Source organism: Eublepharis macularius, chromosome 15 (genome assembly GCF_028583425.1).
Source record: "Eublepharis macularius isolate TG4126 chromosome 15, MPM_Emac_v1.0, whole genome shotgun sequence".
NCBI classification, from domain to species: domain Eukaryota; kingdom Metazoa; phylum Chordata; class Lepidosauria; order Squamata; family Eublepharidae; genus Eublepharis; species Eublepharis macularius.
The window spans coordinates 57,450,649-57,474,236 of record NC_072804.1 but is presented as its reverse complement, the minus strand read 5'-3'; the positions used below and the strand labels follow the sequence as shown (position 1 = coordinate 57,474,236).

The following is a 23,588-nucleotide window of genomic DNA, read 5'->3' as shown; positions in this document are numbered from 1 at the left end:
AAAGAGAGTCACCCTTCTTGGTTGAAGGAGGAGAGGCTCCTGCTGCTGGGTGAGACCCGGGTGCCTGGGCCCTAAGTGTGGAGGGCCTGGGAGGCAGCAGAAGGGGAATAAAGAGAGTCACCCTTCTTGGTTGAAGGAGGAGAGGCTCCTGCTGCTGGGTGAGACCCGGGTGCCTGGGCCCTAAGTGTGGAGGGCCTGGGAGGCAGCAGAAGGGGAATAAAGAGAGTCACCCTTCTTGGTTGAGGAAGGAGAGGCTCCTGCTGCTGGGTGAGACCCGGGTGCCTGGGCCCTAAGTGTGGAGGGCCTGGGAGGCAGCAGAAGGGGAATAAAGAGAGTCACCCTTCTTGGTTGAAGAGGGAGAGGCTCCTGCTGCTGGGTGAGACCCGGGTGCCTGGGCCCTAAGTGTGGAGGGCCTGGGAGGCAGCAGAAGGGGAATAAAGAGAGTCACCCTTCTTGGTTGAAGGAGGAGAGGCTCCTGCTGCTGGGTGAGACCCGGGTGCCTGGGCCCTAAGTGTGGAGGGCCTGGGAGGCAGCAGAAGGGGAATAAAGAGAGTCACCCTTCTTGGTTGAAGAAGGAGAGGCTCCTGCTGCTGGGTGAGACCCGGGTGCCTGGGCCCTAAGTGTGGAGGGCCTGGGAGGCAGCAGAAGGGGAATAAAGAGAGTCACCCTTCTTGGTTGAAGAAGGAGAGGCTCCTGCTGCTGGGTGAGACCCGGGTGCCTGGGCCCTAAGTGTGGAGGGCCTGGGAGGCAGCAGAAGGGGAATAAAGAGAGTCACCCTTCTTGGTTGAAGGAGGAGAGGCTCCTGCTGCTGGGTGAGACCCGGGTGCCTGGGCCCTAAGTGTGGAGGGCCTGGGAGGCAGCAGAAGGGGAATAAAGAGAGTCACCCTTCTTGGTTGAAGAGGGAGAGGCTCCTGCTGCTGGGTGAGACCCGGGTGCCTGGGCCCTAAGTGTGGAGGGCCTGGGAGGCAGCAGAAGGGGAATAAAGAGAGTCACCCTTCTTGGTTGAAGGAGGAGAGGCTCCTGCTGCTGGGTGAGACCCGGGTGCCTGGGCCCTAAGTGTGGAGGGCCTGGGAGGCAGCAGAAAGGGAATAAAGAGAGTCACCCTTCTTGGTTGAAGGAGGAGAGGCTCCTGCTGCTGGGTGAGACCCGGGTGCCTGGGCCCAGGGCCGGCGCGCCCATGGAGGCCAGGTAGGCGGTGGCCTCGGGCGCGCGGGCACTGGAGGGGCGCTGGAGGGGGTGTTGGGGGCAGAGGCGCGCGCAGCGAAGCTGGCATGACAGGGCTGCCTGTAGCTACTGCTGCAGCCAGCCAGCCAGCCAGCCCCTTGCTGCTGCCGCCGCCGCCACACACCTCAGCCGGGCGCAGCCTCTGTGCGCCGCTCGAGCAGCAGCTCGCGGCTTCTGCGCCCAGCTGGGGCGCGCGGCGGCGGCAGCACGGAGCTGGCTGGCTGGCTGCAGCAGCAGCTGTAGCCAGCCACGCCAGCTCAGCTGCGCGCTCCTCCGCCCCAGCCGGGCGCAGAAACCGTGAGCTGCTGCTGGGGCGGCGCACGGAGCAGCCTCCACGCACTGCTCCAGCAGCAGCCCGCAGCTTCTGCGCTCGGCGGTCCGCGCGCAACCCAGCCCCCCCCGTGGTGCGTGATGACGTCTGCGATGACGTCATCACGCCTCCCGTGGGGCGCGTGTGCGCCCGCCGCCGCAGGCGCTGAAACCTCTGGTGCCGGCCCTGCCTGGGCCCTAAGTGTGGAGGGCCTGGGAGGCAGCGGAAAGGGAACAAAAAGAGTGAACTTCCCCTCAGACCACCCCGCCCCCTTAAGGTAGACAGTGTGGTAGGGAAAGCAGGCGGCGGTCCCCCTCAGTGTGATTTTCTGCCCTGTGAGCTCTGAACGGGGGGGGGTCTACCCCTATGTGTGGTGCCTTTACCTGCTTTGTATATAGTGCTCTGTATATAGTTATTAAATTATGCTTTCTTGGAATATAAAGGACCTTGTGGTGCTCTGACTATGGAACCCCCACACACACACACACACACTTGGCACGCTACAGCGAGGGAGGGAGCCCGGGAGAACGTGATCAGGCCAGACCTTGGTGGGTTGCCAGTTCTCCAGGGCCCAACCAGAGATTGGGGAATTCACTTCCCAGGAGGGAAATTCAGCCAGAGGGGTCTCACTGCCCCTCAGTCAGGCGGTGTACAATTCAGGGAGTGGTGGCAGCGACCGAGAGGGTGAGCCACGCCCACCAGGGACGGTGGGAGGCGGATAGCGGGGCTAGCAGGCCCTTGACGGCGGCTCAGTTGCCCGGACTGAGAGCCAGCGCCCGTGCCGCCACAAGCTGCAAGCCAGGCAGAGCTTGGACCGAACCCCGTTTTTGCAGCGGAGACCCCCCCCTCTCAGCCTCAGATTCTCCATCTGAAGATGAACGAAATGTTAGAACTGCCACTTCAGGCCTAAGGGCTGTGGTGAATCCGATTTTTAGAAATGAAGTCACAAACGTGTTGAAATGTTAGATATGTTTTTAAGGCATCAATGCTGCCTCCCTGTATTAACTTGGCGAATTAACTCCCCTCTGCTATTCCCCAACCCCAGCCACAAAAACGACATTACAGTTCGGGGTAGGTCTGAATTTTGGGAGCAAATTAGGATGAGGAGAACCCTCCTGCGTTTTGCTTCTTAAAACCTTTGGTTCGGGCGCGCTTTGGGGAAAGCAAAGTTTAGCGGAGGGAGAGAGAGGGGGGTCTCAGCGAGCCGGAAGTGCCATCTCGTGGCCGAGCGGGGAACTGCACGCTCCGTGTTCCCCAAGGCGCGCGCTAGCCAAGGCCTTGGCGCCCACCTAGCTTTGGGGGGGCCCTCAGCCCTCCTGCCCAGACATCCCATCGCTGACCTAAGAGGAGTAGTTCTCAGGCAGAGAAACTTCAAAGGAAAATTACAACAGAAGATTGCTGAAATTTGGCTTATTTGCAGATTTGGAACCATGGATCGCCTAGGGTGGAATCGGGACGAAGGATTTTTCTCGCACTACAGGTGCTAATTTGCAGAACTTCACACCCAGGCTCTAATCTTGCTCTACCACATGTATTACAGCTAGCCCCCGGACTCTCTAATTTACAATACCCCTCCCACCCTCTGCCTGGATTATGAGACTACTTTCTTTCCCCAGTCCTCATATCTCACAAGGGGACTGTCGAAATCTCAGACCCTGCAAATCGTTGCTCTTTAAGGTACTACCGGAGCCGAATCTTGCTCTGCCCCAGAGGATGAACTGGGAGGAGAGAATCCAGCAGGCGGTTTGGTCCTTTTATACTCTGGACTTCACGGTTTTTAGGGTGGGGGGCCCCTTTCCATGGGGAATTCCAATGCAAAGCTACAGCCTTCTGGGCCCTGGACTTCTGCCCCAGGGTGCTGCCTTCGGCTCCTGGGGCGGGCGGGGGATTCAGCCAGAGGTGCCAAGCGCGGCTTCCCAGAGGCGCTGCCCCAGCTCACCCGGGCTTCCGGGCTTCCTTCCAAACTCTGGGTGCCCCGATGCCACTTCCCCTCCCCTTCTGCCTTCGCCCCTTCAGCCTTGCTCAAAGCTCCCCGCAGCCCCCCCCCGGCCTTATCTGCCCCCTCCCTATAAAACTGCAGGGCTGTTTCTCCAGCTGAGCCACTGCCCCGGCGGAGCAGGCCGAGGAGAGCACCGGGGGCTCCAGCAGCTCTCGGCCATGCGGCCCAAGAGGGACGGCCACCGCCTCCCGGGCCTGCCCGCCTGCTGCCGGCCACCGCCCGGGGCCTGCCGAGGGTCCAGGCAGGGGTGGGCGGGCCTTGCTGGGCCCCGCAGAGCCGCCCGCGGCTGCCGGAGGACACTCCGGGATCTTCCCCGGGGAGGAATCTGGAGCTGCTTTTCCTCTGGCAGGGCAGAGCAGAGCTGGGCCGCGAGGGCTCTGGCCGCTAGACGGCGCGGTCGGCGCCCGGACCAACCCGAGCGGCCGCGGCCGCGGAGAGATGCCCGTTGCCCGCCCGGCTCAGCGCCTTTCCTCGGCTGCCCCGCGAGGCTCCGCCGGGCCCTGCGAGGGCAGCCGTGCGCTCCCTCCGCGCCCCCCAGCGCCAGGGCGGGCGGGGCTCCTTCGCGCCGGGGGCCGGGTCGGCTCCCTCGCCTGGGCTGGGACTTGCCGTCAGGCGCGGCCTGGCCGAGGCTCCGGAAGGATGCCGGGATGCAGCAGCTTGCTGACGGGGCAATTCCCGGCCGGCGGGCCGGCGGCTGCTGAGAGGCGAGAGGCCGCGCTGGCAGATGGCGCTTGGCCGCCTGCGAACCCGGCCGCCTGCAGGCCTTGAACCCGGCGCCCGGGTGGGGCGCTTTCCTTCGGGGGGGGGGCAGGCCGGCAGGGAAATGCCGGGCCGGGCCAGCTGCGCCGCAAGACCAAGCGCCCTGCCCGCCAATCCTCCCTTCCGGGCGGCAGGGCAATGCCAGGCGACGGGACCCCCGGGTCCCCCGGGTCCCCCGTCTCGCCTGGACCCGCTTCCTCTGCAGCTTCCGAAGGCGCCGAGTTGGTAAAGGGACCGGCCCAGGAGAGGCTCTGGGCGAGACCTCCGAAGGACGCCGCGTGCCCCGGGGGCTGCCGGCTGCGCCTATCCCGGCGCACTGGACCACGTGGACTGCCGGTGGAGGGAGCGAAGCCCGGAGCGGCGCTTCTGGATCGGGGCCTGGGAAGGCGTCCTCCGGCAGAGCCACTCCGCTGGTGGGTCTTCGGGAGAGCAAAACTGACCCTGGCCGTTCAGCGCCCTGGCCGGGAATCTTCCTCTTCGGGAATGTGGTCAGAAAGGCTGCCTCGAAGGAAACGGAGGGGCCGAGGGCGCTCGGCGCTGGGGAGCCCGAAGGGACGCTCGAGGGAGCGGCAGCGGAGCCCGGACCGCGCCCTCTTGCTGGCGCCCTCGCAGGGCCTTCCGGCGGGCATCGCGGCCGCCAGGGAGGGGGCGGCGGGTCCGAGGGGGCGCCCGGCCGGCCCCCAGCCCGCCGCGCTGGGGCTCAGTCCGACTCCCGAGCGGGGGCAGCTCCAGGAAGGGCCTGGTTTAGACGCGGGGCTGCCCCAGGGAGCCGGGCGGCCCTTCCCACGCCGGCCCCAGTTCCCAGCTCGCCTCCGCCCGCCGTGGGAGCCCAGCGCAGCAGCCCCTCTTGCCAGGCCCGGGCGGAGTTTCGCAGCGGGGGGTCCTTTGCCGCCGGTGCCCGCTGCGCTTCAGGGCGCGCCTCGCGACGCCGCGACGGGGACTCAGCCCAGGGAGCGCAGGTCCGCGGCCGGCCTGCCCGAAGCGGCCTGGGGCTGGGCGAGGCAGCTGGCCCCGTCGGTTCCCCCGCGGGCAGGCGCACAGGCGAAGCCTCTTCCCTGGCGCACAGTTAGGGGGCCAGGATCTGCCCCCCCGGCTCTGCTTCTTGGCTTGCCGGGAGCCCCTGGCCAGGGCCCGAGCGCCCCCCATACAGCCGCCTTGCCCGGCCCCAGGCGCGCTCCGGACTTCTGCCTCCCCCGGCTCACCCCCCCGCGCTGCCCGGTGAGGTCAGGCCAGGTCGAGTTCCTGGCGGGGGAAGTCGCCAGAGTGTGTTTGGGGATCGCTTCGTGCCGACGGGCATGGGAGAGCTCCCCGATCGAGTGCGATCCCGGCAGGGGCTGCTGACTCGGCCGGTGACTCTGCGGCGGCGCCCTCGGGGCATTTGGCGCAGCTCCGGGCCAGCTGCTGGGGCCGTCGGGTCGGCGCAAGTGTCCGGCAGCTGCATCCAGGAATTGAGGCTGCTGCCGGCCCGGACCGACGCCAGCGCCCCCCTCTCCTCCGAGCACCTGTGGGCTCCCAGCTGGCGCGGGGCCTTGACTGGGGGGGTGGGGGTGGATCCAGCGCAAACCGGGAAATGACACAGCAAGGCCGGGGGGTGGGACGCGGTGGGGGGGGGGGCGCCGCAGTTCAACGACCCTCCCTGAGCACGAACGCGCAGCCTCCGACCTGGAAACTGGGCTTCCTTTGGTTGGACCCACTATGCAGCTAGCGCATTGAAACAGTGCCTCTGAGCATGTGCAGAGAGCTTCGCCTTGGGTCCTGCGGAACCACAAGCAGCCTTAAGTTTCGGGGCAGCCAGATCCAGGGCGGCCTGGGCCCTGGGACCGCAAATGGCCTGGTGGGGCGTTTCAAGCGCATCGGGGTTGCTTTCGGGGGTGGGGAGAGCGGCCTCATTCGATTGGAGGGTCTTCTTCTCCTGGCCTGAGGGCTGCCCGGAGGGAGAGTGCCTCTGACCATGCACAGAGAACCCTCTTCAGTTGTCCGCACAATGGCCTGGTGGGGTGGCCGCGCCTGCCGGGATGCGTGGCTGGCAGGGCTCCCTGCTCGGCCACCTGCTCGGCCCCATGGCCCGGGGGGATGCGGAAAGAAGCCCCCCCCCTTCCCAGCCGCGGTCCAGGAAAGCCTGCCGGCCCCTCCCCTCCCCTCCCGGCCATGCCCAGGCCCAGCTCCTCTCTGCCCCTTCCTGGCACTCTCCGCCTCTCATTTGCTGCCGGCCTCCGGGGAAAGCGGGTCGGCAGAGGGACGGCTCTCCTCCTCCGGGCCTGCGCCCTGCTTAGCGAGCCCTCTCCGGGCTGGAGGATGCGGGCCGCCGGGCACCTCCTGGCCGCCGCCCTCCTCGGCTGCGCCCTTGGCCCCCAGGTAAGGCCCTCCTCGAGGCCTCCGCGCCGCCTGGCCAGCTGGCTGCGGTGGGTGGACCGGGCAGGCGAGAGCCGGAGGCAGCCGGGAAGGGGCCAGCGCTGCTCCCAAGCACCGCCGAGGCGACGTGGCTCTTCGCGAAGGAGGCAGCCCGGGCACGACCCGTTGGCAGCCGCGCTGCGGAGAGCCGGCCTGGCAGGCCTCTCCGGCCGGGACAGACCCCGGGATGGTTCCAAAAGCCCCGGGGCGGAGGGGGAAGCCCCTAGTCCGCCCTCCCCCCCCCAGGCGCCAGATGCTCCGGGCCGGCCTTTCCGAGGCGGCCGAGAGAGCAGGGCTGGGTTCGGGCGGCCCCCCCTTAATAAAGAGGAGGCGCCCCCCCACCGGGGAGATGCTCCGCGGAAGCCCCCCCCCCCGCCCTCAGGAAGGCCGGCCAGGAAGGCTTTGGCGCAGGCCCCTTCCCAACTCGAGGGGCGCTCAGCGATTGCGAGGCTGCGCTTTTCAGCTGTCCCGAAAGGGCGAGACGTAGGGCGGGCCCTTGGAGGCTGCCCTGAGAGAAACGCTCCCGCTCCCTGCCCCGAGGGGGGCACAGCTAGTTTAGCCGGTTTCATAGGGGGTGGCACCCACTGAGGGCAGAGGAGAGAGGCTTCGGGGGCTGTGAGTCGGGAGGGCAAGGCAGGAGGCCGAAAGGCACTGCGCGGCGGCCCCTCCGGCCAGTCAGGCGCAGCTCTTCTGTTCCCCGGGGAGCCTTCGCCCTCTCCCCAGTAGGAGAGGCCGCCTGGCTCGCCGCTAGCCGCCGGCTCCTCCGGGAAATAACTCTCAGCGCTCCCCAAGCCGGAGGGCGGGAGCGTCACCGAGAAGCCTTCCCTGAGGTCGCGGTTTCCGCGGCTGGTGAGTGTGCTGGTGCCAGTTCAGGCTCCTCGGGGCAGGGGCCCTCCTCTCGGTGCCTTTGGCAAGTCTTGGCAAGCGTCGCCTGTCGCTGGGTAAATACTTCCTGGCGACGATCCGGACTGAATGGGGGAAACCAGCAGGGTGACCGCAACAGGCAGCCGAACCCGGGCTGGGACCCTCCCTGGGAGAGGCAGGAGCGGCCCCTGCCCGGAGAGCGCCCCCCCCTCCACACGCGCGCCCCGGGGCCGAAATCCGCTCGGTGCGAATCTCTGGCGGGCCTCGCTCGCCACCTGGCGGCCTTCTCTGGCACAGCAGCTGCTGCGGTGAAAGGCTTCGGGCCTCCATAGAAGCCGCCACCACCCCGCCCCTGCCCCGGGCCCCAGGCCGGGCTATCGGGGCGGGTCTGGCAAGGAAGGGCTGCAGCAGCATCTCTCACAGGATGTTTGTAGCCCGCCTTTCCCCCTCCGCAGGACATGGGATTGTGTTTGTTGCGACGCTCGTCCCACCTGAGCGCTCCCTTTCATTGTCGTCTCCTCGGGGCAGGGGCCTCCCCGCCCTGGCAACAGCGCTCTGTTTCCATGGGAACACGCGCGCTGCAACTTTTGCTTCGGCGTCAAGGGGACGAGAAACCGCCCGGCTGTTTTCAAGGGGGACAGCGGAGCTTTGGGGGGTGGGTGGGCTGGGGCGGGCTGAATCCCCCCTCCCTTCCGGGGCGCCCAGCCCCTCGCCCGCCGCCGCCCGTTCTGACTGCTGCCCCTTCTTTTGCAGCGGGCGCCGTCTTCTGACCCAGCGACGGGAGGTGAGCCAGCGCCCCTCTTGCCCTTCCTCCGGGGCCCGAGCCGGGCCTGCCGCGCGTGGGGCGGGAGAGGGCGGGAGCCGCAGGCCTGAGCCCGCGCTCTGCTTCCCGCAGTGGTGCCCTTCGAGGAGGTCTGGAGCCGCAGCTACTGCCGGGCCCGGGAGACCCTGGTGGACGTGCTGAGCGAGTTCCCCCACCAGGCCGAGCACATCTTCAAGCCGCCCTGCGTGCCCCTGCGGCGCTGCGCAGGCTGCTGCGGCGACGAGAGCTTGGAGTGCGCCCCGGTGGAGACCCGCCGCGTGGACCTGCAGGTCGGGAGGGGGCGGGAGCGAGCGGGAGCCCTTTCTGCCCCCCTCCCCGAGGCGCTGCTCTGGCACTGCCCTCGGGTGACACGGGAGGCATCCCAGCAAAGCGGACGGTCTGCTTGAGTCGCTGTTCGACGTCTGCCTTCTGCCAGGAAAGAATCGAGCCAAGAGCAGGGGCTCCAGCGGAGGGGCAACCAGCTGTCTGTTAAAAGGCCGGGCAATTCTGCGGTGTTTGTGAATTGGGAGCAATTGAATGTGGGGATGGCAGCCGGGCAAAGGCAAGGCAAAATTACCAGCCCCCAGAAGAGACAGATGGCTGTCACCCAGAGCAAAACAGAAAAGAGACCAGTAGCACCTTTAAGACTAACCAACTTTACTGTAGCACAAGCTTTCGAGAACCACAGTTCTCTTCGTCAGATGCAACCGACAGAGAGCTGTGGTTCTCGAAAGCTTATGCTACAGTAAAATTGGTTAGTCTTAAGGTGCTACTGGTCTCTTTTCTATTTTGCAACTAGACTAACACGGCTAACTCCTCTGGATCTATGACCCAGAGCAAAGACTCAGGCAGGTGCAGAGGCAGCCTCCCCTGTTTGGCTTCATAAAAGCCTTCATGTATTTCTCAGCAGTGTGCTCCCGTGTGCTAGGAGCTGTACAGTGCAAGAAAGGGGTGGGGCTGCCTGAAGAGTCAGGACAACCCGGGTCAGTCAGCAGGGAAGAGCGCCCAAGCGGGCTCCAGGGATGGGGCTCAGGAACGGTCTTGAGAAGAAACCTGGTGAGGAGGAGCCCAAGGACTGACTGGCCCAATCGGACCCCAAGTCCAGCCTGTCCCAGTGCTCTGCCTCCGGCAGTGTGTGGCCAGCTGGGTGCCTTGGAGAGTCCACCGGACAGAGCCCAACAGAATGGAGCTGGGCTGGATGCTTGCCAAGGGCCTGGCTGAGGGCCTGCCAGAGGCACGTAGTCTGCCCACTTTCAGCAGGAAATGCCCCCCCCTCCCCGGACCCTGCAAGGGTCTCCCAGTTCCTGGCCTCGGAGATGCTGGAGGCTGTGGGGCAGAGCTTCCCTTTGCCCCCAGAGAAGGAAGAGACAGGGGCTCTCTTATGGGGCCACTGGAGGGCATCTTGCCAAAGGCACACTGAAGTCTGAGGCCAGGCCACTTGGCTGGGGTGGAGAGACGAGGCCAGTGACGTGTTCTGTTCTGCCCAGCAGGTGGTGCAGGTGAGCCCCACCCTGGGCACGACTCAAGAAGCGGAGCTGACCTTCCTGGAGCACACGCAATGTGTGTGCAGGTGAGCCGAAGCGAGGGACATGCCAGCAAGGCAGGGGGGAGAGGTCGGCTGCGGCTGACTGGGGGCGGAGGGCTCTGGCCGAGGCCTGGCCCAGGAGCACTTCGTCTCAGCAGCACTGTTATTCACGCTGCAGCCCTGGCACATGGCCCTCCGTGTGTTTGGGCCGCGCAACGTGCCTTCCTGTGGGCAGATTGAAAGCTCTCCTCTTCTGTTTTCAGGCCACGCCGAAAGCGCTTGAAAAATGAGAGGTATGTGGGGGGCAGCTGGTTGTGGGGAGTGGAAGGGGTTACGCGGGAAGGGGGACAAAGGGGTGGTTGTTAACCCTCACATACTTCCTAGAGAGTGCTGTTTGTCTGATACCTGTTCCAGGCAAATCTGATTCCAAGCATGTTAGTGAGAGTCATTTCCCTCCCCCCTGCTTCAGGCACCATCGGATAGGGGCCAAGAGGAGACCGCGGGAGCCGAGCCTGATGCCTTCCACCCCTCTGTATGTACTCCATATTGCATTTGACAATACACTGTTGCTCTCTGTTGCTCCCGGATCTGTGTGCAGAAGTCCTGCACTGAATGACTCAACAGGTGAAACCACCTTGGTTTATCGAGGTCCAGCTGGCAGTGGCTCCCTGGCAGAGAAAGGAATGGCCGGCACTGAACCTGGGACCTTCTACATGCAAAGCAGGTGCTCTTTTACTGAGCCACCGGTCCCCACTCCAGTTTTCAGAGCGAGCAAGGCTGGGGAAGAGCTCTGTCTCCTGTAGCCTGAGCATATGAGCAGCTGTCAACTATGTTCTTGGTCCCGATCGACTCAACTCAGTCGGGAACACTCCCTTAAGCAGGGACAGAAGCTGCCCGGGTGAGGGGGTGATACCTCTAATTGCCAGTAGGTGGACCCACTGCTTACCTCGCTCTAAGGAACAGGCTGGTTAGAGGCAGCGGCTGGGACCGGGACCTTCCCACAGGGCTGGGGTCTCCTGTAGTGCCCCCCTGGAAGGCAGCAAGGCAGCAGAAAGGGAGGTGATGGGGGAAGGGGGCCCTTGTGGTTCTGCGCCTTGGCTCACTGGCAGGATTCTAGCCACCTGTGCAGCCCCTTCCTCCCAGTCTTCAGTGCTGGCCACAGGTGTAGTGTGTGTGTGTGTGCGATATGCCTTGTGAGGGTTGGAGCCCCCGGGCAAAAGGAGCATTGTCCTCGCTCCCCAAAGCCCTCCGAATTCCGTTCATTACTTTTCCTCCTGCAGATGCAAAGTGCCCCCTGTGGAGAGGCCAGGAGACCAGAGTCAGAGCCCAGAGCAAGTGCTGGGCCCAAGTGCTGCGAGCACAGGCACCTGCAGTTGACCTTGGGAGACAAGCTGCCGCCGGAAGGAGGACCTCCTGGAAAGACTTGCGAGTGGAAAGGCGGCAGCTCCAGCTGCCAGGAGCAGCCGGTGGGCTGGCCTTGGGCTGCTGTTCTTGGCACCGCTGGGCTGTGGGCACGCTGGCTCCTTGTTACCCAGGTTTTTGCCGGAGAATGTTGCTCCCTTCGTTTCCATGGCATAGATATTCATTTCTTCTTCTCCTGATGGCCCAAGAGGGCTTCGGTGTCTGCGCTGGGCTACTGCAAACAGAGGCCTCTTGCAACGCATACCCCCCTCCCAGCCCTCTTCTTGCCTTGTTTATGGCACGTAATTCTTTCATACTAAATACGCTTGCCTACTCCATGAACGTATTGACCTGTGTGTGTGTGGGTGTTCACGCGCGAGATGTCACCGTTGCATTAAATGGCATTTAGCACAATATCATCTGTTACCTTCCACGCCTGCTCTTTTTAAGAGTGTTCCATCCTCTACGAGCAAAGAAGCCAGGAAGAGTCTCTGCTTCGTTTCTTAATCAGAGACGGGAGGTGGCTGTGACCTGTCTGGAACCTCCCTGTAATTCCTGAGGGAAAGGCACTTTGCACAAGTTCAGACATTTCCTGCCCATTATGAAGGACTATTTTGGCTTCTATATCTCTTCCTGTTTTACACTGAGGTCTCCAAAGAGGCCTTCCCAGTGTATGACATAATTCTCCTCTCCCCTATTTTATCCTCACAACAACCCTATTAGGTGGGTTAGGTTGAGAGTGTGTGACTGGCCCATGGCAGAGTCAGGGTTTGAACCTGGTTCTCCCAGATCCTGGTCTGACACTACACCACCATGCTGGTTCTCTATGTTGTCCAGCTAAATAAGGAGAGTCTCTTCTCTTTCCTTGGTGCAGCAGGCTTGTGAGCTGCCATACTTGAGTCTCTGGAGGGGGAATGGTGTGGCCTCCACCACCCCCAACCTCCCTCCTGCCCACACCCAGCCCTCCAGCCACTAGGTCCTACCACCTAGTTAAGCGGGTCTCTCAATTTTGTTCTTAATTTCTTTTCTACATATAATAGTAATACATTTTGTTAATAAAAAACTGCCAGCTGACATTCTGCGCATGCTTACTTGAGAATAAAACCTACTGGAAGCCCTCTAGCTAGCAGTGCAGGGCAGAACTTGGCTGAAATCCAGAAAGAAGACTCAGATGGATTCAGGAAGGAGATGACAGCCTGCCAGCCCCAGACAGGCAGGCCGTTCAGCATGGCTCTTACTTTTAGTGTGAAGGCAAGAGGCAAGGAGCTGGGCTTGGTGGGCACTGCCCCCCTTGCCCCGGTGGACCAGCCGGCCCGGACAACGGATGGACGGGCGGGCAGACACAGATGCACCCCCCCAGGCGGCCTCTCTCTCTCTCTGTGTGTGAAGTCAGAGCAGGGGGCTTCCTGCTTTAAGCCAAGTCAGCAGCAGAGCGGGATGGTGCGGGGGCAGCCTTCTTCCTGTGGGACATCTGCTTGTTTCACACTATGCTTCCTGCTGGTAGGGTCCCCAGATGGCTTCCTATTGGCCACTACCCCAGTATGGGCAGGTGAGCGAGTGATGGAGCAGAGGGGAAGGGGAGACATTGGAGGTGATTCACGAACGCCGGCTGGTGCTCTTGCCAGCTCATGTACCCCAGAGGCCAGCCGCTCCTCTCCCATGCACAAAAATGCCAGACGTTTATATGTCTGGTATTTTAATTCCGTTTCCCCTGGGCAGTCCACAAAAATATTGGACTCTGCAGGTGAAAACTGGACACCTGTCAACTTTCCGGCTGGACTTTTCCTGGCTCATCAGAGACCAAGAAATCATAATTGGGACCCTCTGCGCTAGGGTTGCCAGCTCCAAGTTGGGAAATTCCTGGAGATTTGGGGGGGGTGAAGCCTGGAGAAGGCGGGGTTTGGGGAGGGAAGGGACCTCAGCGTGGCATAATTCCACAGAGTCCACCCTCCAAAGCAGCCATTTTCTTTAGGGGGGCTGATCTCTGTGGCCTGGAGATCAGTTGAAATTCTGGGAGATCTCCAGCCACCACCTGGAGGCTGGCAACCCTACACTGCGCCCATCATGGGGTCTGAGGCAGCGGTGATCCCAGTACAGAATCCAGACCAAATCCTGGCACATCATCAACCCCATGAAAGCTGCCTGTGGACCATCATGGAAACCTTATCAAGGAAACATCACAGGTTTTATTCAAAGTTATCAGTCTGCAGACTTTCAGGTGCCACAGAACTCTTCCCCGACTGTCGCCCTCCCTGTCGTGATCCTAGAGAAGAGGATGTGTCCATTTATCATCCCCCGGGCCTCTCAGGGGCCCTTTCGGGGCATGGGGGCTTTCACGGCCGGAGAACGATGGTTGTTGTGGGTTTTCCGGGCTGTATTGCCGTGGTCTTGGCATTGTAGTTCCTGATGTTTTGCCAGCAGCTGTGGCTGGCATCTTCAGAGGTGTGGCACCGAGAGACATCTCTCAGTGTCAGTTTGACACGGCTTCTTCTCTCTCCTGCCTCATTCACTCTCTCTACAAGATGTAGTCAGATAGCAAGGACTCTATCCCTATCTCTCCCTCTTCGCTATCAAGTATGTATTTCCTCAAATAAACTTTTTTGCCTCTTTAATCAGCACAGTGTAACTTCTGCTCTGTTTGAACTCAGCTAATAGGCCATTCCATCAAGTGGAGGAAAGAATGGACTTTGGGCAGGGCTGCCAGCCTCCGGGTGGGGGTAGGAGCTCTCCTGGAATCACAGCCAGGCTCCAGCTGACAGAGCAGTTCTCCACTCCTCACAGAACTCCCCGAGACCGTGGTCCAGTCGCTCTCAGCCCAAAGCTAGAAATATCCCCCTAGGAAGGGGATGAGAATGGGAGACAGAATCCCTGCCTTGCCTGCCAAGGGCATCTTCTCCCCAGCTCTCTGCCAGGCAAGTAGCCATACTGAAGACCCCACAGGCATCCTAAGCACGTCTTCCCGGGTCCTCTCCTCCTCCCTGCAATTCCTGTTCCAGGCTTTGAAGCAGGCGGGCCTTCCCGAAAGATAAATCCGGCTTTTCCGACCAGCTGATAGAACATACTTCCCTCACAGCCAGGGAACATGCACCCTCGAGAAGGGGATGAGGAAGGACAGATGCACCTGTGGGAGAGAAAGCTGCCTGGCACGTTGTGTGTGTGAGGGAGGGCATAACTTGCGCAAAGATGAACATTCGCTGGGTTATTAGGCATAAAACTGCATGCAAAAAGATCAGCAAGAATGCATCCAACGTGTCCTGCTACCTTCCTCACAATTATCTGTTGAAGACCCTCCCCACAGCAGGTTTTACGTCTTCCCATTAGGTGAGGGCCCTAACCAGAGGCAGCAGTGATTTTCACCAGGACTGTGGAATGTGTGATGTGGGCTTTAGTGTGCTCGGCCCCAAGCCAATAGCCAATGTGCTGGAACTGTAGGTAGTGAACGCCTGGGCCGTAGTTTCTGAAGATGTGGGAAGCCTGTGAAGAGAAAGAGAAGGGACTGTCACCGCAGTAACCACGCTCGGGTGCGTGCTGTTGCAGTACAGCAACTGGAGTGAGTCTGGGCCAGACCTGTGTTCAAACCCTCTCTGCCATGGAGCTTGCCAGCCAAGCGGTGGAGCAGGCCTAAGCTTGGAGCCGCACACCCTCTCCCTCTGTCACCACAAGCACAGGGACTCCAGAGACCCTCAAGAGCTGGGAGTAAAGCAGGCTGTCACAGCACACGGCACCTGCTGAAATGGGACATTCCACTCCTCTGTGAGGTCGGACTCCGTGACGAATCTGGCGATCACCGAGTTCTTGTCTGCTGCCAGGAGATGGATGTAGATGTTGTAGGTGCAGCCACATTTTTCATAGGTGCCCCACCTGTGGGGAGTAGGAGAAGCAATGGGGTACAGTTAAGGCGGCAGAACAAAAGGCAGCAGACTGAAGGGGCGCCGAGAACAGGCCCAGTTGCCTAACAGGATGGCTGCGGAAGCAAGCCAAAGCCCAGCTATTGAGAAGCTGCAACGTCTCTCGTCTGGCTGGTGGTCAGGGCGTTTTCAGATATTGCGTGAACTGATCTGGCCTGGAGCGAAAGAAGAGTGAGTACTCACCAGTCAGAGATAAAAATTTCTGGCTGGAAGGTGTCCAAGAGATCTTCCCATAGACCTTCTTTCACCAAATCAATGAGCTGCGACATCCAGCAGGTGCTTTGGGGAAGAGACAACAAAAAAGCTCCTGGATCCATCCGGTGCAGTCATTCCACCCAAATGCTCTGGCGGGAGGCAAGGGTCCTTCAGGACTACCAGAGGGTTGCGCACCAACGTGCACAAGGGGCTGTACAAAGGAATGCTCCCCGCGCCAGAGGAAGGGGACCTGAACCCAGGGCTGCCCGCTAGAATGCTGCCACCTCACTTGAAGTCGCGGTGAGCTGCAGGCTTGGGACTTGCCTGAAGCATTCCCCGCCCCGCTCAGCTTCTGTCTTTTGTGAAAGTTTGCCGTGCCGAGAGTGTTCTTTTTCCAAGGCAGAGAAGGACATGGAACTGAGAAAGGGGCCCCAGTCTCTGCAAGGAGGGGCCACAAGCTGCCGACACCCTCCAGAGTCTACCCAGGATCCAAAAGGATGCCAGAAGTCCTTCTGGCTTTCCAATGAACGGGGGTAACAGGAAGGGGAAGAGTACCCGGCCCAACTCCCCACAATCAGGAAAGAAACTCACTTGCCCCCCCCAGCAGGCGCCACCCCCATGCCAGACTTGCCAGTGTTGAACCTGTTCTGTGAATGCAACAGAGGAGACATGGACACAGGGCAGGTCCAGAAGGCCACGATTCCCTCTTCCCTTCTTTCGCCTCACACACCCCCAGTCCATGATTAAGCGGAAGCATCCCCAGAGCCCAGGGCTCGCCTTCCAGGCAGGACTGGCCAGCCCCGCCATCTCTTCAGCGGAGGAGAGAGGGACTCTGCGCTCCACATGCTGCTCCCCCCCCCCTGCAAGCCCCCTTCCGACTCGCCTTCCCCCCCCCCCGCCCGGGGTTCTTGATGAGGTTCCTCCCGAAGGGCTGCAGGATGCCCACCCGGCCCCACTACAGTCGGGGGCAGTGAGGGGCAGCTTCAAGGGCGGCCCAGAGAGCTTCCCGCTTAGAGGGGTCCCTCTCCCACTGATGCCTCCAGAGGACGGGGCTGTCAGCCAAATCCCTCCACTGGCGGCACACCAGGCGGCGGTGAGTCACCACTGTCCGGCCTGGCACCCAGCTCAGGATCAGCACCAACAGCTCATGCGGCAGGAGGTGCAAGGGGGATCCTGCGGGCCTTTCGCCTGCTCTTTGCCTGGCCCATGGTCAGCCCCACAGAACTCGGGAGTCTGAAAGAGGAAGGTTTCGGGATAAATTTCAGCGGCTGCCAAGACGGGCCACACACAACAGCAGGGGTCGCTTGTGTTCAAACCGGCACCACCCACCAGTGTGGGGCCTGCATTCCGGCCCTCCCCGCCCTTAAGGGGCTTCTGGCATCCCTTTAGGGCAGCGCTTCCCAAAGGGGGCAATCCCGCGGGGCGGGGGGGGGGGGTGCTGGAATGATCCAGGTGGGCGGTAGGAGCCTCGGGTGCAACTGGGGGGCGTTGAATAAAAACAAGGGGGCGGTGGAAGCATAAAGAAGGGAGAGTCCGGAACCTCCCGAAAGCAGCCTCTCCGGGCCTTCCCGGGAACCAGGGAGGGAGGGGGCAAATTCGCCACAGCATCTTTTTGTCCGCTCTGCTTTCGGGTACTGCAGAGACGCGAGAGCCGGGCAAGGGCGGGCCAGCCTAACTCGCCCCCCCTCCCTGCCCGGAACGGGGCGCCACCTCCCCCGGGCAGCCCTCTGCCCCTGCGGCGGGCCAAATCGCCAGCAGCCCTCCCAGGCCCCGGGACCCGCCCGGGGGGGGGGGGGGGGACGCAGCAGCTCCGGCGGAAAGGCCCGCCCCGTGGGACTCTTTCCGGGGCTGCGCATGCGTCCCAGTTGCGGGCGGGGGAGAGAAGACGGCTACTTTGCTCCTGACGGTCGCCCACCAGAGGGCGCCCTCGCTTTCTGGACTTTTGGCCGCGGGGGCCGCCACGCCACCCACTTCTCGAGGAGCCCATCCGTCCACGTCCGCGGCAGCCAATGACCGTGTCCGCCCCGCCCCCTCCTCTCGAGTTCACCCGCTGATTGGGTAAGCGCCTCGCCTATCGTCGCCCGTCCGTGCTCCGCCAACGAGGGCGAGAGATCCTCTCCTTCCGGCCTGTCCGTCCCCGCCCCTCGGAGGGCGGGCGGCCTGTGTTGCCAGGGCGACGGGAGGCGCTGTCCCGGATGTGGCTTGGCCGTCTCCCAAGATGGCGGCGGCGTGAGGGGAGCCTGAGCGGGACGAGGAGAGGCGAGCAGAGCCGGGAGGCGGCGGCCGCGCGAGTGGGACGGGAGAAGGAGGCCGCAGGTGGGCGGGCGAGGAGGGCGGGCTCGGGAAGGGGCCCGCGGGGCCGAGGGAGAGCTGCTCCCCCCCTCCTTTGTCTCCCTCCGAAGGAAAGCGCAGCCAGCGGCCCCTCCCGCTATGCCATCCTCTCAACAGCCCTGCGAGGTGGGACAAAGCCTAATTTGCTCGCCTGCCCAGGGAGGCTTTTCTCTCGCTCTCCCTGCCTGGTTCTCTTTCCCCCTCGCAACAGCCCTGCGAGGTAGGACTAAGGCCGAGAGAGAGCTGCATTGGCCGTGGGAAGGGAGGGCCTTGGAACCAGCTCTAGGCCGGCTTCACCGCTAGAGTGCGGGACTGCTGGTGTCAGGGCCTCACGTGAGATAGCTCGCCTGCTTCTCTGGACTCCTGGCCTTCAGTTGCTCAGGGCAGAGGACGTCGCCCTTTCCCTCCATCATCTTGACCATGCAAGGGCCCTGCGAGGTAGGCGGTGCTGAGAGGGAGCAGGTGGCCCAACTCACTAGGAGGAATTCGTGGCCAACGCAGGATTTGAACCCAGGTCTTCGACACCTGACATTAACCGCTGCCTGAGGTTGGCTGTAAATCACCAACTGCTCTCTCTTTTCCTGTCCCCCTCTCAGGTTATGCCCCACTTGCTCCTGAAACAGCACGCAAGGTCCTTGACCAGGGCCAGGCTTTGCAGCTCCAGCTTCACATCAGAAAAGAATCAGCCGCTTTGCTGCTTCTGTCTTTGTATCCCCTGTGCTTTTCTTGCCTGCCCCCAATGCCCTGGGATGGGCATCACAGAAGACAACAGAGGAAGTGGGGCAGGCAGACAGGGACTTGGGGCCCTGCAGTGGACATTTTGGAGCCAGCGTCACCCGTATGGTGTTGTATGCTGGAGTCTGGCACAGAGTGGATTTTTGCTTCTGCTGAGTTCTGTAAACGGCATATGGTTCATGCCCACAGAAATCACCAGTCTGTGTTTATTGAGCCTTAAATAACAATTTAAAAAGAGTGAATGGCATTTCTCAACCAAGTGTTGCCAAGCTGCCTTCCTGTGCTAGCACGCTGGTCTACCTCCTGATTCTGTTTTTGATCCTCCTCTGGGTCAAGATCTTTTCTCTAAAGGCTTCCTTTGCCCCCTTAGTTGCATTAAAGGTGGGCAGGAATGATCCACCTTTGCTGGGCAGAGAAATCAGTGGCCTGCCTGTCTAGCGAGCAGAACATTTGGGCTGTGACTGAGCAGCCAGGAGAATCCTGTGTTGTCCAGGAATGCAGTGGGGGAAGTTTTTCCTGGTGGGCCATAGGATGGGGGTTCAAAGTGAAGGGGGAAGTGCTAACATCCACTCATGGTAACTGGGCAAAGCGTTCTCTCCCGTGCTTTGAAAGTTAAGAGTAGAAGAACACATATCCATGGGGAAGCTGGTGCCAACTGTTTGAGAGGCAGGAATGTGACAGGTGTGCTTTTGAACAGCAGTTGATGTGACCACGGTTCTTGCTGCTGGACAAAACATATGAAGAACTGCAGTCATTTGAGTCAACAGCTGCCCGTACACAGGCATTCTCTGTGGTGGCCCCTACTTTATAGAACAGCCTACCTGAAAAGGTCAGGAAAGCTCCCACTCTCCTGGCTTTCTGTAAACTATGCAAAGCTGAATTAATCAAGAGGGCTTTTGACTCAGGTAGGAGGACTGCATCAGTAAAGAGACAGGGACCATAGCCTTTGCTAGTGTGTGCTACTGTGTAGTATTTGTTGCTTTAAGTATGATATTACTAGGTTTTATGTTGCTTAACATGTCAGTTTTACAGTTGCTAATGCTCCGTTTCAGCGTTTTCTTCAACTCTTTGTTGAATTTCTGTGGGTTTTAAATCTTTGCAAATTTGCATTTATATACCCTATTACATTGAAACGTCTGTGAAATTGACTGTACTGACTCACATTGGGTAGTCTGCCTTGAGTCTCAATAAGAAATGATGAAAATAAATAAGCTCAGTGGTCACCTGCTCTTCCAGTTGGAGCGCTTCTGAGGAAGCCTTGCAGCCCAACAAACGTGTTGTTTAGGATGATTGTGGTTTCACTGGGGTATGGGAGTGCAGTCTATGGCTAGAAGACATGAGCATTTTTTCTAAATGTTAGTGTACTTTTGGAGATGGAGCTTTTCCAGCCTTAGAGCAAGCATCAGAATGTCTTTTGCACGGGCTGGCTTCTTTGCTTGGCATGTTTCGGAACTGCATCCCGTGGAAGAGTCTTTCTGAGCAAATGTCTCCAGCAGAAGAGTACAAAGTTTCTGTTGGCCTGCCTTTAATTGCTAGGAAGTGGAATGCAAGCGTGCATTAAAAATGAAACTGAGGCTTGTCCTCTGTCAGGTGATGTGCCTGAAGAGTGTCGCCTTTCACTAAAGCATATTGGTCGGTGAATGTGCTTCTGGGCTTTTCTCTTGACAGTTGCTTCTTGTGATGGATGCAGCTTGACTAAGCAGACAGGACCACGGCTTGCAATTCACTTTAAAACAGCGATTCACTCACTTGGAGTGACAGCCAGGGCTCAGCAACACATACACGTGTGTGTGTTGTGCCTAAATAGTTGCAGCGGCAAGCAGAGAAGCTTGAAGGACAATTCTGTAACTGAGCAGGGGGACAGACCCTCTTTTGGAAAACATCTTTGGCTTATTTTTTCCCAGCATTTCTCTGAGTTTATGGAATTCAGGCTATAGTTACAAAAATATAAAATCTCCAGTTGCACCCAATAAAACATACTAGAGCGCCACTCCTTACCAGTTTGATTTAGACCACCGAAATGATGAGTCTCCAGGGGAAGAATGTTCTGCAGCTGTGAGCCAGCCACTGCGCATCGCTCTCTGGGTCGGTTTGGAACACAATCTCTGGGGCTGAGACTGAGCTCTTTGGCTGCGTATTCAGAAGTATCACTCACTCCTCTTTGGCTGTTTAGGATCTGTGGTTCTAATTATTTTTAGGTTGCAGAAATGTACTTTGAGAGTACTCTGGAAAGGTACAAAGGATCAGATTGAAGGAACTTGGCTCAGTGATATATTTCATCACTTTTTCTGAGCTTACTGTATACCTGTTCTTTTTTAAGGACTGGCATATGATTTGCAGAAATGAGAATGTCATAAGAAAACTCACCGCATTTATTGAAACGTCAGCTGTTCTGAATGCAAGTGGCAATATTTGCATCTTGCCAGATGTTCATAGGGTTGCTTTAGCATGCATGACAGCAGTCCTGTGAGGAATCTCACAGGAAGTGAGGAAGTGTGACTTGGTTGAGACCATCCCTCTTGCTTCATAGCTGAACGCGTTGGCTGCAGCCACTGGTCTGAGCAGAGCTCCGGTGGGTCTCCTGGCCCTCTGGGAGAGGGTGCCAACCAAGTCCAGTAGAGTAAGGGTGAGATCTCTGCTCTGTGTTCCTTTGTGGTCTGTGTTTTTATAGCCTTCTTTACATAATTGCGGGTCAGAGGCTATCTTGGAGTGCTAAACAAATAAAGATGTCCTTACTGCATACCTTTGCTGACTTTTTGGAGTCATTCGCAAAGCCAGTGGTTTTCTCAGTGGAACTGCAATTTCTGCCCACTGTAGGTAATAGTTGGTGGCAGGCCAGAGAGAGAGGAGCCAAGCACCTTCTTTAGAGAGGGCTGTAATTAAAAAAAAAGGAGCCTGCCCTTGCCAGGATTTGAGGTTTTCAGCTCATTTCAGCCTCTGGTTTACCCTGTGAATGTGTGAGCGAAACAGAGGTTAAGTTCATGGGCTTTATTATCCCTGGATATCTTATGTTAGCAGGCTCTAAGGAATTCTGAAAATGTTTCACAAAAAAATGACAAAGCATCTGATGCTAAAAGCAAGTCTCTAACTCATGGCCTCTTTTGACTGGAGGATACTTCTGTCTATCATTATTCCCAGTTTGGAATCACTTGAAAGGAATAGAGGGTCCCTCCCTCCACAAGGAAGAGGATCCCTCTGCAAGTAAACCTCCAAAGGAAAACCCAAGGAAGTGGAAGAGGAAACGCTTACTAAACTTGGCAAGAGTTGATCAGGCATGTGGCAGAAAGACAAATCGCTCCATTCTTGAGGATAGCTGGATTGAAAAAGTTTGCCGTTGTGCACAAGAACACGACTGCAACCATGAGGACTAGAAATTTGCATTTTTTTTTAAAAAAACACTATAATTCTTATTGTTGAGTGGGCTGGGCTGGGCTCTTTGGCAAATGGGATCTTCTTGAAAACATCCAGCTGCAAGGTAGTGGGAGGGGAGCTGTGGATGACCCCAGGAGCTCCAAAAATGCTTTCAATACAATGCAGTAAACAAGGTCTGAAAGCTAGCCAAAGAAACCGCGTTCTCCTGCCAGTGAAAATATTAACTAATCCCAACAGCATTATTTTTTTTAAAAAACTTGACTTCTGGTAACAGAATAAACCTGCTGGATGAATAAATATATTGTTCTTTGCATCTGGTAACTGGCGTAGGACAAAATAGCTTGTAAAAATGTATGAATAATAAGCCGGAAGGATTATGTTTGAACGGAGGCAGTAGGGGTCATTGAACTGTAGGCCTTGAGAGGCGAGAGGTCTGGCTGCATCTCAGGTGGCCTTGAGTGCTTGCAGCCAGAGTTTCCAGCTACCCAGGACCAGTCTTGTTGAACGTCTTTGTTTCCCCCCCCCTTAAACCGAGTTACGCTTTCTAGATTTTTGTTTCCTGTTTAGCTGTAGGAACAAGAATCTCTTTTTAATTTTATCATCTATTTGAGTGTCGCCAGCTTTTTATGGATGAGAGCATAAGAACTGATTATGCTATATCAGACCATGGTTCTGTCTTCAAAAACAGCCAGCTAGAAGCTCGCAAAAAGGATAGGGCAGTTGCAGCCTTTCTCTCTCCTTTGCATGCAGCCTGTGTACACGGGGGCTCCATTCAGCGGCAAGGGCTGGTTGCTGTGGAGGGGGCCTGCTCCATGTGTTCTGCCTAACCCTTTTGGAAGAGCTGCCTAAGTCTGAGGTGGCCTCCCCTTCTGGTGCTAATGAATTCCAGATGCCTGGTGTGTGCTGTGAGGCATCCTACATGATTGTTAGTGCTGGAACTCCAGTCAGTCAGCTGCATTGACTCTTGAGTTCTCATAGGGGAAGAAAGCGATTTAAGTTTCCCTCCATATACTGATCATTTTATAATCCCCCCCCTATGGTGATGGCTGTTTCTAAACTGAACAGGCTCGTTTGGCATCTTTTCTGTAAGGAGCCCGTTCACGTGGACTTACGCCCTCCTTGTTGTGAGTTCACCTCTGTGTGATTTATGCCGCTTACTGTTCTATGAACAGGCATGTAGTCATCATTGTAGCCTGTTTGGTGAGAAAATTTTAGTTAGGAGAAAAAGACATAAAAATTATCAGTATTAAAATAACCCTTAAAATGGCCCTCAGGCTAGAAGCAGACCATAAAACACGGGGGAAAGATGTAGCTGTGTGGCTTGTTGTGTGCTGCGAAATTCATTTGCTCAGAAGTAGTAGTAGTGTAAAAGAGGATTTGTTGGGTGAGGGGTGTGTGTATTTCACCCAAGTTTATCAGCAATCAGACAAATTGTGGTGTGGGGTATGATCAGGCAAGTGGCTGCTAGCAGGAGCTCAGAGGATTTCTGGAGACTGTTGAGGGGGGTCTTGATGAAGCAGGTGCCCTTGGGGTGGGATGTCCAAAATGCTAGTTTGCCTTGGCCTCTCATGAGAACCGTCTGGGTGCTGATGGGTAGAAAGGCAGAGGGTTTACTTCTTGGCCAAGAGCAGGAACCCACCGGTGGGCCCAAAACGGCGGGACCAGCACGCCCCCCCATGCCTCTTCCTCACCTTGCATTGTCGTAGTTGTTTCACATGTTGCTCTTCATGTGAATTCACCTTTTTCTGTCACTCTGTGGTTAACCCTCCATA

General features: G+C 58.8%; 2 protein-coding genes and 1 pseudogene across 3 annotated transcripts in view; 2 read left to right on the top strand and 1 right to left on the bottom strand.

Moving 5' to 3' along the window:
- The first annotated feature begins 6,179 nt into the window (after window positions 1–6,179).
- LOC129343545 (snake venom vascular endothelial growth factor toxin vammin-like) lies at window positions 6,180–13,887 on the top strand. Of its 2 annotated transcripts, none has more exons than XM_054999809.1 (7): window positions 6,180–6,647; window positions 8,301–8,331; window positions 8,443–8,639; window positions 9,840–9,919; window positions 10,138–10,167; window positions 10,344–10,406; window positions 11,155–13,887. In XM_054999809.1, exons 1-7 carry the CDS (start codon window positions 6,366–6,368, stop codon window positions 11,249–11,251), a joined length of 780 nt encoding a protein of 259 aa, XP_054855784.1. In that variant the 5' UTR covers window positions 6,180–6,365; the 3' UTR covers window positions 11,252–13,887. The 2 variants fall into 2 exon arrangements, with proteins under 2 accessions (XP_054855784.1, XP_054855783.1); XM_054999808.1 differs by having other exon boundaries at window positions 10,344–10,598.
- Window positions 13,888–14,605: 718 nt separating this feature from the next.
- Window positions 14,606–18,122, bottom strand: LOC129343008 (F-box only protein 17-like; annotated as a pseudogene).
- The window catches only part of PAK4 (p21 (RAC1) activated kinase 4), a 56,680-nt gene continuing 50,698 nt past the window's right edge, over window positions 17,607–23,588 (top strand). The window contains exon 1 of the mRNA XM_054999406.1: window positions 17,607–17,694. The gene's annotated coding sequence lies outside the window, so the exon portion shown is untranslated. The remainder of the gene's footprint in view (window positions 17,695–23,588) is intronic.

Bases quoted from the DNA above. Each gene is read 5' to 3' on its own strand.
- LOC129343545 (XM_054999808.1), top strand. From the start codon at position 6,366: ATGCGGAAAGAAGCCCCCCCCCTTCCCAGCCGCGGTCCAGGAAAGCCT. The intron at 8,332-8,442 runs GTGAGCCAGCGC...TGCTTCCCGCAG, and splicing joins TTCTGACCCAGCGACGGGAG to TGGTGCCCTTCGAGGAGGTC. The intron at 10,168-10,343 runs GTATGTGGGGGG...CCCCTGCTTCAG, and splicing joins AAGCGCTTGAAAAATGAGAG to GCACCATCGGATAGGGGCCA.